The 12,976-nt window shown below is 40.7% G+C and overlaps 1 protein-coding gene across 6 annotated transcripts in view; it reads left to right on the forward strand.

Moving 5' to 3' along the window:
* The window catches only part of si:dkey-71h2.2 (low density lipoprotein receptor adapter protein 1), a 57,946-nt gene extending 51,389 nt beyond the window's left edge, over positions 1-6,557 (forward strand). For 2 of the 6 annotated variants that reach the window (XM_031581531.1, XM_031581536.2), the window contains exon 9: positions 2,841-6,557. In XM_031581531.1, the coding sequence (XP_031437391.1) occupies positions 2,841-2,952 (112 nt within the window). In that variant the 3' untranslated portion in view covers positions 2,953-6,557. Of the gene's footprint in view, positions 1-1,716; positions 1,755-2,840 lie in introns of all 6 variants that reach the window. The other 4 variants (XM_031581532.1, XM_031581533.1, XM_031581534.1 and 1 more) reach the window with 4 other exon arrangements.
* Positions 6,558-12,976: the final 6,419 nt, after the last annotated feature.

Consider the following 12,976-nt stretch of genomic DNA (forward strand, 5'->3'; position numbering starts at 1 on the left):
TCCTGTGTCAAAGCTTGTCCCTCCTCACGCAGGTGCATGACGTCTTAGGTCACCATGACTCCCCACAGAAATATCTCAGAGCAATCTTTGCAGATTTCACACAAACAGATGGGGCTCCAACAGACCCAAGGGGTGCCATGCTTTTATTCACCTCTTCAAGTAATATGACATTTTAGACATCTTTACATAGAGGCGAATATAGCTAAATGTGGCACGAGTCGTTGAACAGTGGAATAATGAAATCCAATTCAGAAATGTCACATATGAAAGGTTCATTTTATTAACAGTGTATTTTTGTCAGTTTGATTCCAAGCTGCAGAATGTGCGAACTACCTGACAGTATCTTCTTGTTTTCAATGATTTAGGGTTAGCATACATAAGAGTCTGATCACTTATTCAGATGGTTAGCTATATTTGAACTGCTGGGTACTTCAGAGATGCTCCTTTGTTCTCTCTCCCCCTCTCTCTTTCTCTTTCTCTCTGTGCTCTATTCTGTGTTACTTCATTGTCAGATAATGAGGTGTTGCAGGCAGCGCCGTCCTTCTGGCACACAAGCAACCTACTTAGTAGCTGACTCATCCAACCCTGATCCAATCTGGCCCGCATCTGGGTGAGGTCTGGACTGGATGGGTTACCGAGACCGCCTCTGTCTGGGATTTGCTTTGATACATTTGAAATAACCTCTGGTTTGCCCCTAAATAGGTCTGCTGTGATTGCTGTTGTCAGACTGTTCTAGTTATTACTTCTCCGAAGCAAAGCAACGTGAAGCTATCTTTCATACGACGATTATCTTGGGTTTGTAACGACTCCTGTGATTGTGACTGAGAGGGTCTCTGTGCTCATGACAAAAGCAGTTCTTCTGCAGAACCTGTCCTTGTTTGGTAAGCTCCAATGGCTGCTGGGAATACGTCAGCCTATTCAGACGTCCCACTGCTGTCTCTGTACGTCATCAGCATTTGTTCGACCCGCTAAGCAACTTCAGTTCAGAAACTTTCTCCTGAATTGATGTAGTCATTGAATCATTATTGGTACGCCACCCTCATTCTGGTTGACACGGCGCGGCGCCGGGGTCTGCTAAAATTAGTTCGGCTCTGGCCGTGGTTAAGCAGCAGGGAGGAATCTGCTTTCTCATCCTGGCGAAGGAGGCTATCAGTCATTATAGTAATGTAATGAGGAGAGGGCTGATGTCGCAGTGAAATAAATCAACAGAAATGAGAGGAATTGAAGTAGTCATCCTCCCCTTGAGCCAGCTTGGCGCTGGGGTGCGATGTGCCGCCGCTACCCTCTTGACCACCACACAAGTCGTTTGAGCCATGCTTGCAAAGAATGTGCCAACAAAACTGAAATGATGTACATGTCTGTTTATGTAAGCAGTTTTGGGACAACAGTGGCCAAATAAGACAAGCGTGTCCCAGCGCTGGGGTGGGAGGGTTGGTCACATGGATGGCTGAGCAAGTTTATCAGGGTGTGACGGACAAGGATGTGTGTGTGTGAGTGTGTGTGTGTAATTGAGCAATGTACGGAGTCAGGCCGATGGACGCAGTGTGATGATTTAATTATGCAGAAATGTCAGCACATCTTTCCTCTCTCACTCTTTTTCTCTCTCTCTCTCTCTCTCTGTTCTCTTTCTCTCTCTCTCTCTCTCTGTTCTTTTTCTCTCTCTCTCTCTCTCTCTCTCTCTCTCCATTCTCTTTATCTCCACCCTACCACCTGCAGCAATATGGAGGTGGATGAGATGGACTCAGGTAAGTGAGGTGAGACCCAGACTGACCTGAAGTGAAACTGAAACTATGTGCCACACACATCATGTGAAAAGCTGTATGAAGCAGTCTACATCAAACTATACCACTCAGTGCACTCACTGAAACTGCTGTATGCTAAGTGCTATGTATGTGTAGAGTACCGTTGATACATAACGTAGAAAACATTAATTAGTCAATTAATTACCTTTTATTTAGTTCACTTGGGGTAGGTTATACTCCATACATGATACTTTGAAGACTTCACAGATTCTCATGGTGTCAAAGGGCATATTTTAGCACATCTTGTAGGACACCCATAAGGTTATAAGCTCGTGTCTCCATAGTGTGCATATAGAGCATGGCATGCTGGAATAAGTATGAAACCGCTTACATATCAAACTATAGCTCTTAGTGCACTGAAACGCTGCTTTAAGCTTCCATGTAGTCAATATTAATAACCTTGTTTTTGCCATTTAGTCATGTGATGTAGGTCATTTGTGGTGTCTTTTCATTTGGTTGTGTACATAGAGTATGGGAGGCTGTACAGTTTGAACACAAGGTATCTGACTGCCAGATATCTGGGGTTATAATGAATGGGTTTCTCCATAACTAGTCTGGTTGGTGTAGCTGTTTGTGTTGCGTGTTGGGAGCATGCAGGGATAAATGTTAGTAATAATCTCTGCCATTGTGCTGTGCTGTTTTTGTTTTCCCTCCGCTGTGGTTGTGGGTGTTTGTTTCACTCTGTGATCAATAATTCAGTTAAAATGACGAGTTTTTTTTCATCGTCCTCTCAGATTTCTGTTGTCTTTATTTTTCCCCTCTTTCATCGTTTTCTTATACCTCTGCTCTTTTATGTTTTCTTTCTTCTGAAAAAATGTCACGATTTCATGACTCCCTCTTTCTCTTCCTCTCCCTTTCGCTTATTTCACTCACGGCTTGGCTTCCTTCTCTTTCTTCTAAAACGTCACTATTCCACATGTCTCTCATTTTCACCTTCTCTTCCTTCCTTCACTCTATCCATCTCTCTTTCTCTTCCACTCCCTCCATTTATCCATCATTCCTTCTCTCTCTCTCTCTCTTTCTGTTTCTATTTCTCAGACTGGCAGAGTCCCGCTCCGGACCGGCGCTGTCTGAAGCTGCAGCTCTGAGTCTGACGGCAGCCGATCTGGCGGACCTGCTGTCAGGCAGCGACGAGGACGACTCTGAGTGAAGGACCCCTCCAGCATCACCCAACACCCCCCCCCCCCCCACCCCACACACACCCATCCAGGACAGTCCACAGTCACAGTCTTCAATCGAAAGAGACAGCCTGCCTCATCTCCCATTCACCATCTCACAGATGCCCAAGGCTCTCTCCACCCCCACCCCCCCTTTGCACCCCCATAAAAACCACAGGTCTCTCTTTCTCTCTCTCTCTCTCTCTCTCACACAACACACACTGACTGCAATACTGCCTACAGCTATCATCTTCTTGTCTCTGTACAGCTGAGACACCTTACAACAAATACCTCACAGACGGCAATGAATTTCTCTCCATGCACGCAACATTTCCCACAAGGATCTCCTACCACAAACCACAGTCACTCCCAGATGACTTTCATGGATATTTTTCCTTTCTGACAGCACAAGTCCCATGTTCCAAGAGGAAGGATCAGTTCCTACTGAGTAGGCGGCATCTCCGAATGATCAATGCAAGGCTGAGAGGCCTGCCTAATGGACTAAATTTCCCAGAATCACTTAACCACAAATATTTGGCCACAAACCTACCATCAATAATTCATACAGTAAATGGTATCAAATATAAATACAAAAAAACGAAAGCGTTTCGACTATTGGCTCCCATGGCAGATGTGCGTATTGATGATGTGATGTCTGCCCCTGCATTCTTTTTGAGAGTGCGGTGAAGCTAAAATTAACTTGAATTCGTTCCCAGAAAGTGAGTAAGCCATGTCAGCCTTTGATGTCTTTGATATGTTGGGACTTTCATGCAGATGATGACTCAGCAATTTCACCTTGATGTTTGTGTGACACACACACTCTCCTTCAGTCATCCTAACACTTGGATTACCTTTTTTGTTGCCGAGCGTGTGACTTGATACTGTGTCGTCTGACTTGATCGAACTCAAACAGCTGTGGTCATAGACACAGAGGTTCTCTCTGTGTGCAGACGTAAGGTTTACATCAACACAGGATTCTCTAACTAGCTAAAGCTCGAGACTACCTAACTGTGAGGACTGTCAGCCCAAATTTGGCACTCTGTTAAAGCTGTTTCAGTAGCAGCACACACACGTTTGACCCCTGCTCCAAGGGAGCAGATATGAAAAGGCACAACATCTCTCAATTTATCTCTTGCTCTCTTATTTCTAATTTTCTTTTTAATTTCTTTCTTTCTTTCTTTCTTCTTTCTTTCTTTCTCTCTTTCTGTCTTTCTTTCTTTCTCTCTTTCTTTCTTTCTATCTTTGTGTCTCTGTCTTTTGTGCGTCCTTGGACAAACAGGGTAATTCATAGAAGAAAATGTTAGCATGAAACTTTGAAGGCATCTCAGGTTCCAAGCAAACTGGAGTGTTCATCAGATTTGTGCATCTCCTTCATGTCAGTATGTCTATCATTGTGGCCTATTTATTGGACTGGATATTTGTTTCTCTCTCTTTTTTTTCTTTTTTTTAAGTGAAACTTGACTGACTGTTGAAAATGTAATTTTACTTCAGAACCCATGTATGGGATCTTCATAGCACACACATGAACACAACTGTTGTATGAAGCATGAACTGTATGGCAAACATAAGTTCCTATATGTACAAATGCAAGATATTGTTCAAACTTTATACAGGCTCTCTTTATATATGTTTAATATTTACTTACCATGAAGTGTGACCAAAGTTTTGTGTGATTTTGTTTTGAGATTAGGTTGAATTTGTTTAGATTTGTGATTAATATCCTTGCTTGTATTACATTAAAGAGGTAGTAATACTTGTGTGTATAGCACTAAACTTTTGCATTATTGACAAACAGTTCTCATAGCGGGATTTACTATATTTTAAAAATAAGAAATAGATTCATGTTTGTGGCCTAATGGCGAAGCTGATAAAGAAAATAGTTTTTATTTACATTGTAAAGTTGAAGCACATTCCTGGCATTGTTACTCTGGCCCTCTTATTTAACTGGTTTGTATACCTATACTAAGTTTCATAATTCAAATGTTTGGCCCTTGTTACTTAAAAAACACAAAGAGAATATGGCCCGAGCATGGCAGTACTTACTGACTGCATTACTTCATTCATCACTGTTGGGGCATCCGTTACCAAAACAGCCACTGCAAGGAATGTTCATATATATATACCATAAGAGCAGAAAAATGACACACATTATGATACTGTATTTTTTCATAACTATAGTAGTATACTTTAATGGAGTTTTCTCATACTTCTCGTTCTTTAATTTCCCTGTGTGGGATTAATAAAGGTTATTTTATATACGCTATCATTAGTAAAGTAGGATCATGTATTGGCAGTATCTACTTACCAGATTGGCAGTTCATATAAATTCATGTGACTTGACCAGGCCACCATCTTGAAGTACAATAAGTAATGTAGTTTGAGCCTATCCATACCGTATTCATCTCTGGATTGCCCAGTAAAGTTTGGTCAGTCATTTGCACCCTTTCTCCTCTCAAGGTCAACTTCAAACACACACGTTTTAGCTGAATATGAACTCTTTGCAGTTGACTCTGAAACTTTAAATTGGTCCTCTGGTTCTTATGTGTGTGTGTGTGTGTGTGTGTGTGTGAGACAGATTTAATGTTTCTCACTTCTTTTAGTCTTGCATTCTCTCTATGTTTCTGTGAAATTCGAAGTCGAGGCTGCAAATGCGACTCAATATTATGCAGTTATTTTAGATATGACAGAGCAGTCTCTCAGGAGATAAGGACTGAATTCCAATTGACAAGCCACCGGAAGAAAGAAATAAAGAAGGCAGAAATAGTCTGAGAGGGTCCTATTTTTTGCCAGTTCAGTCGTATTTTGTGCTTGTGTCAATGAGGATGAAGCAGGTATGTGCTGAACGTTGTCTTTGTCGTACACATCTGAATGAGTCTTTCACCTCCATGCGGCACAGAAATTGAGTTATTTTTGGGTCTACTCAGCGTCTGCCCCGGGGTGAAAGCCATCTTCCTATCAGAACAGCCAACGTGAATGAAGTAAGACCAATAAGTAAGCCCCATATAAACACAGTGGAGTTTATTTTTCTAGACAATTCCAGTTGATATTATGAACATCTGTAGGTTATCTTTTATTCCACCAAGTCTGGGCTTTATTTTCTGCTCTATAAATGTGTGTCTTGTGAGTTATCCATTAACTATTTGTATTTGTCAAGGCTGGTGCTTGTTTGGGTGTCACTTTATGGTACAGTGCTCTTAATTCCTGTCTGGTGGTTTTTATCCATCTGGTGTAATTAATGCAGTGATTATTGCTTGTGTCAACATGCCTTAATTCATGGTTTAAGGACAGCGACAGGGTAAAAATGTATCAGAGCAGCTGATAAGCTATTTCATACAGTGACTATTCTGTCGAAGTTGTCTGCCTTTTTCACAGAAATGCCATCAAAACAAATTAGTGTCCAAATACTACATATATTTAAAAAAAAAAAAATGTAAACTTTTTTTATGATGGGCGTAATCCATAAGCCCTGATACATACAGCAAGACCAGCTATTTAGGAATTTGTACCACTGTACCATGGAGTGATTCCTCAACTTTTGCTGAAATCTATTTTTTGTTGCGGAGAAACAAGGGCGAAATAAACATTTTTTAATCAATAACTTCGTGTTTAAATGTGAATTGGTTGACTATAAAATTGTTTTATAAAAGCAATATAGTACTCGTGCGAGTGGGGTAGGTAAGGGATATTCCCACGGGTGTTGTTGCCTGCGGCCGAACACCACCCTTGGGAATATCCCTTACCTACCCCACTCGCACTCGTACTATATTGCTTAAATATAATATACAATAAAGTAATATATAGCTACCCATTCAAAAGGAAAATGCCACTAGTTAAACACACACACAGACATTCAAATGTACAATACTTCCAAATATCAATCTTTTGATTTCATAATAAAGACTTAGATGTAACTCCATTAAAAGGCCCTTTCTCATATCTATTTGGTGTTGCGTCATATTTACATGAAAGCCTGGGATAGAAGTGTGAAGCTCCAGTCGGCCATCATCAGAGATTTCAGATGTTCGGAAATATTCTTACTTCAATTGCATAGTGAAGACACAGAGGTAACTCCATACAGAGCCCCTTTCACTGTATTTTTCTTTTGTTTTGAAATTTGGTCAAGTCTGTTTCTATTTGTGGATGAGATCCTTCCTTACATTAAAGAGGCAATAATAAGTGTAGAAGTAACATTTTGCATTATTGACAAACCTTTCTAAAGGTGGGATTAACTGTACTTTGTGAAATAAAAGATAGTTTCATGTTTGCAGCCTAATTGTGGCCTGATGGTGAATTATACTAGTGACATCTGGAAATCTGAAATAAGTGAGCAGCTGCAGTTAGCCATTATCAAAGCCATCCTCAGACCATCAGCAGAAAGCTGGTCACAAGGAGAGAAGCTGAACGCCTGACCTCCACAGTGATTCTCTCTGTCTCCTACCTGTGCGGTCGGCCACTGCTTTGGTAATTGGCTGACGTAGATTTATTGAGGTGCCAGATTGTGTGGTCTCTCCTCACACGCTTGCTGGCGGGCCGGCGGACTGTTTGTGTGCTAATCGATTCTTTGGGGAGCCGCGCTAGGGCAGCAGGAATGATTCACCTTGATCAGTCACCTCCTATAGCACCCCCTCTTTGTTTGTTTTCTTCTCTTTTTTTGTTTGTTGTTTGGAAACATTCGAGCTTGGAGGTTGTAAAGGTTTTCTGTTTGTGCCCAGTAGTTTATAGCTTCAGAAGGAAATTGTTCATTTTGCCACAAGAGTGTTAAATGCTGTGTATTTGGACGGTTCAATTATGCAATTATTTCTGAAACCCCCCCCCCCCAGGAGTAAAATGTCAAAAGCAATCCTGGAGATCAGGGCATAGGAAAAAGCAACCACTCTGCCAAATCCTGTTACACTGAATAACTGACTTTATTAATAAGTAGGAGTAACATGCTTACAAATGCTACTCGAAGGAAAAGAAAATTGTGAGTGAACCAGTCAGTGTGACATCCCTGTCGCTCCCTTGTTAAAAGCCTTGTTCTCATTCTGCAATAGCTCTCTTTCTCTCTTTGTCTCGCCAACACAGCCACAGCAGCAACAGCAGCAGCTACCTTACAAACCTACATTCCCACCGCCATAATGACATCTAATACATTTATAAGGGCTATCTGGGCACTGAGATAGAGGGTTTTTTTAAGGCCCTGTAAAGGAGTGTGCCCGAGCGGTTGGTTTAGGTCAGACTTCAAGGATGGACGAATGCACAGCTATTTCAGCTATTCCAAAAAAAAAAATTTAACTTTCAAGTAGGTTACCGGCAGACAAAACAAACAAACAAACAAACAAACACAAAACCCCCTGAATCAAACAGAAACACAAACCGGGACAATGCCCATGCGTAGTTGTAGAACTTGATTCTCAACAATCACCGTATGTCTGCTCACGTCAGCGACCTCTCTCAACTGAGCTGTGCGGCACATATTTAAACCATTGGCCGTTACCATTGAATATGCGTATATCAATTAACTCTTTCGCACGGTATTTCCTCCATATAAACAATCTGGCATAGCACATCATATTATACATACGTTCATGTGGTATTATTAACAAAGCCATTAAACCAGTTATTAAATAATTATTTACAACACTACGAACACCGCTGCTCCAAGCGGAGCGCGAAACGAACGCAGAAAAGCCTTCCCAGCCCTGCACCCCAGTTTGCTCCCCCGTTCCCGGGAGACACAGGCAACAGGTAAGTACGAAAGACGCACAACATTTTGGCCAAACAGATTAGTGAAAACAGGAATGCATGTAAGTGTTCTGATGTTCAATTGTGTGCACTTTAAGAACACTTACAATGGTACAATTTCAACTAAATAAATGATCATTAAACTAAGCTTGCGCGCCACGCATCTTTCTTCCCGTGGGTTACAGACAATACATATCCCTCGGTCATCTCCCAGTTCAGAAACCCCATCCAGTGTTAAACCTATAGGAATACCTCTAAGCACTCTGAACAACATAATCACATCACTCGTTCCTTATTTGTGTACATAAGAAAGTATGTTTTAAACAATGATTATGATATGGCAGGAAACCGCTGCTTTACGTGACAGACGCAATGCTCTCTGTCACAGGCCCTAAAGGCAGATTTATACTCGGTTTTAACACATAAACGTAACACGTAAGTTACATAAACGCTGTTGTAAGCCCCTTTAAGCAGTCACGTAACACGTAAGTGCGTCCGCCAAAATTTCTCACTATGCAACAAAAACCACGGCGTGCCCACGCAGCCCGCAAAGACTGTGATAGGCTGCTAACCCCATCCTTTCAGGAGTCTCACATTTCCGGTTTCATAGCATAATACCGCCATTTTTAAAGGCCAAGGCAAGACTAGAATGTTTTTGAATCATGAATAGCCTGCAGACTGTCTCACAAGCCTCTTCTTGTTGGTTATGAACAAACATAACAGAAGAGGTCCGAAGATATGAGCATCTTTACAAACCCTCTTTAAACACTTATAAGGACACTCAAATGACCGCGAATTCATGGAGAGAATAGGCTACTATTCCATTCTCACAGCAGAAATCAGCAACAGCAATCTGAGCATATTTGTCAAACGTGATAAAAGATACTGCTCTGATATATTCCTATTCCATACTGAATATTCTGTTTAGATCAAAGGTTTGTTTTGACATCCCGTCATATTTCAGATGATAGTTAGGTGATAGGCTATACTGTGTTGACATTTGACTGCGATTGTTTGGAAAGAACGCGCTAATTCACCGAACAAATACTTTCATATTAATTTTCCACCACTTGTTAGCCATGTCATCCATTCATATTGATGTGAATCAATACATTTCACCCCTGAGGCAAGCGATAGAATGGAGCCTGGTCTGCTCATATACAAAAGTTAACATTAACGTGAAGTGGAGTTAATTTGCGGCCAACACCATTGTATTACAAGCACTGACATTCACTCATGATGAGAAGGTACACCTGGCGTTGAATCGCCTTCTATTTTTCATCTTTGAATAATGTAACTTATAAACACAGCGTTTTAAAGCGATGTGGCCGTCATTAAAATATGTATCAATAAACGAACTTCTGCATCATGTGATCTGTCTTTTTTCGCCACTGGTACTGGTACTTTCATATTCATTTTTCGCCACTTGTTAGTCATGTCATCCATTCATATCGATGTGAATCAATCAATACTAATACAACTTTAACTGTGATGTGTTTTTGTTTCATTTCGCAACTTATTTACTGTATAATCCAAGATAGCAGGTGCCCGTTGGTAAATAGCCTAAAACACACAGATGTAGGCTACTGTCAAATCAGAAAGAAAATCAGCTGTCACTCGGCTATTACCTGACCAATAGCCTACCTTTCAAACTCGGTGATAGTATTCACAACTAATTTGTCCTTCATTCTACCAAATATGATTAAACGGCATATGTTATTGTACACGTGAGGCAAGCTGAGCCCGGTCTGCTCATACAAAAGCTATCATTAACGTGAAGTGGAGTTAACTTGCGGCCAACACATTGTATTACAAATACTGACAACATAGCTACACTCATGATGATAAGGTAGGCCTACACCTGGCGATTCTCTCGCCTTTTATCTTTCACCTTTGAATAATGCAACTTATAAACACGTCGTTTTAAAGCGCTGTGCCCGTCCTTAAAAGATGTGTCAATAAACGAACTTCTGCATCATGTGATCTGTCTTTTTCGCCACTGGTACTGAATTGCCAACCTTTGTATTTCGTGTAACAAATGTATTCATTTTCCTTTGTCCCGCTGCAATAAATATGCTTACTTCACTCAACATTCAGAAGGGAAAGGGAGATAACCCCGGAGTTAAGAATATAGATCACTTCGGCTCTTGAGCAGTAAACAAAAGTCTCCCCTGTAATCTCAGACTACGATTAGCAGGAAAGGTTAACAACAGGCTAATTAATAAAATACAATACTTAATAGACTAACAATCCAATATTTATTTGTTTGAGTGTTGTTTAGTGCAATGGGGGTGTATGATCGTTATTGTCTATAAAGTAAGGCATTTTCAACAGAAAAATCTCCCGTTCATCGTGTCCATTCGCGTCATGGGGTAGGCAAAAAAACGTTACTCCACCTACTGTTCTGGCGTTGAATCGCTTTGCAACACGCACAACCCTTGGGGAACCTAAAGGAACTATAAATCAAAACAACTGCGTTTATGTAACTTACGTGTAACTTACGTGTTACGTTTATGCGTAAAAACCGAGTATAAAAGACCCTTTAAGTAATCAGCAAACAAGAATAAGGAATAACAGTAGACTCAGATTTTGGCTTAGATTTCTGGTTAGGGTGGGGCTGCGGTGGGGTTTAGATCTCTGGTTAGGGTGGGGCGTAGATCTCTGGTTACGTTAGGGTGTGGCTGCGTTGAAGGTTAGCTGCCTGTTTAGTTTATGGTGGTTTCTGACAGGCAGAAGTATAATTGAAATTAACAGAAAATAGCATAACGTTGACATGAGGTATTGTCAATTGTGTAACTAATAAACAATGGTCTTGATTTTTTTCTCCACTTCCACTGCCATAGTAGAGTCATTTGTAAATGTAAACACAGCACAGCCCTGTTAGTTGGACTGCCTCCCACAGTATGCCCTGAAGTCTGAGATTGGACGAGAGCAAACAGCCAGGTATGGACCAGTGCCATGGCTCTTTCTGCCCCAGCAAGGTGCCATCATCTTTCATTCCTATCAGCAATGCCCTTTTTGGCCACATTGGCAGCTATTCTTCTCTTTGACAACAATGTGTTAGGGGGCACTTGTAAGGTTGTAGCCAAACTGCCAATGTCCTGCCCTTTGGATGATAGAGAGTAAAGACATTATCTATTAGGTCTGGCCATTTCTGTGTCTTTCAGAAAGGTGCGGTTAATACTTGAAATTACCTGAACTCTGTATGAATTACTCTGCTACAATGATTTACTTGACCATATTATACTGCAGTCTATTTGTGTGTAATTTATAGTCTACATTATTGTTTGTTATGCTCAAACAGCTCACTTCATTTAATTCGAATGTATGGTAAATAACAAGCATTTTATTTACTGGCAGCAAATTACATTACAAATTACACAGCTGGCAGAGATGTTACCATAATTAACCCAGAGTCAAATTCCTTGTTTGTGCAAACTTACTTGGCCAATCAACGTGATTCTGATTCTGATAATCTAGTCCTAGTCTAGTCTAGTCTTGCCTGGTCCTAGTCTAGTCTAGTCTAGTCTAGTCTAGTCTAGGCCTAATCTAGGCCTAAATTAGTCCACTGAAAGGTAGAACCCCCCCCCCCCAGTCTGGACTGTCCAGTGGCAGCATTAGGAGACAGAAGCATTACAAATCATACTAATAGATCATTCCATAGTATTTATTGGCATGAAATATGAATGAACAACAGTTCAATGTTTGATCTATGACATGTAAAGGTTTCTTTATACACATGCATTCTTAAGATGTTATTGAAGAAGTTATGACTTGAGGCAGTTTAATGGTAGGCATGGTTGTCCTATCTTCAGAGAATTCAGAAAGTTTCAGACCCCTTCCCTTCACATGTTGTTATGTTGCAGCCTTAAGGCTATCATCGTTTAAACTCATTTCCCCCCTCATCAATCTACACTCAACACCCCATAATGACAAAGCAAAAACGGGATTTTAGAAAATTTTGCAAATTTATTCAAAAGGAAAAACTTGGTAACACTTTACTTGAGGGAACAAATGTTAGCCATTAACACATAACGAATTGGTGTCTGTATTAGTGCCCAATAAGGTCTGCATTAAAGCACCAATTATCATTTATCAGGCCAGTATTCACCAACTTCTTATTGTCGTTGAATAGGTCAATTATTCTTGGTACATCCTTAATAACCGATTAGTTAGTCTTAACCTAAGGTTACTGATATTTTAACATATTAAAATATATGATGCACTTACGGTGGCACAAGAGTTGCAGAATAGGCATTCCTACATGCAAAAATCACTTTACCAACAAACAGA

Source organism: Clupea harengus, chromosome 15 (assembly GCF_900700415.2).
Source record: "Clupea harengus chromosome 15, Ch_v2.0.2, whole genome shotgun sequence".
Classification (NCBI taxonomy): domain Eukaryota; kingdom Metazoa; phylum Chordata; class Actinopteri; order Clupeiformes; family Clupeidae; genus Clupea; species Clupea harengus.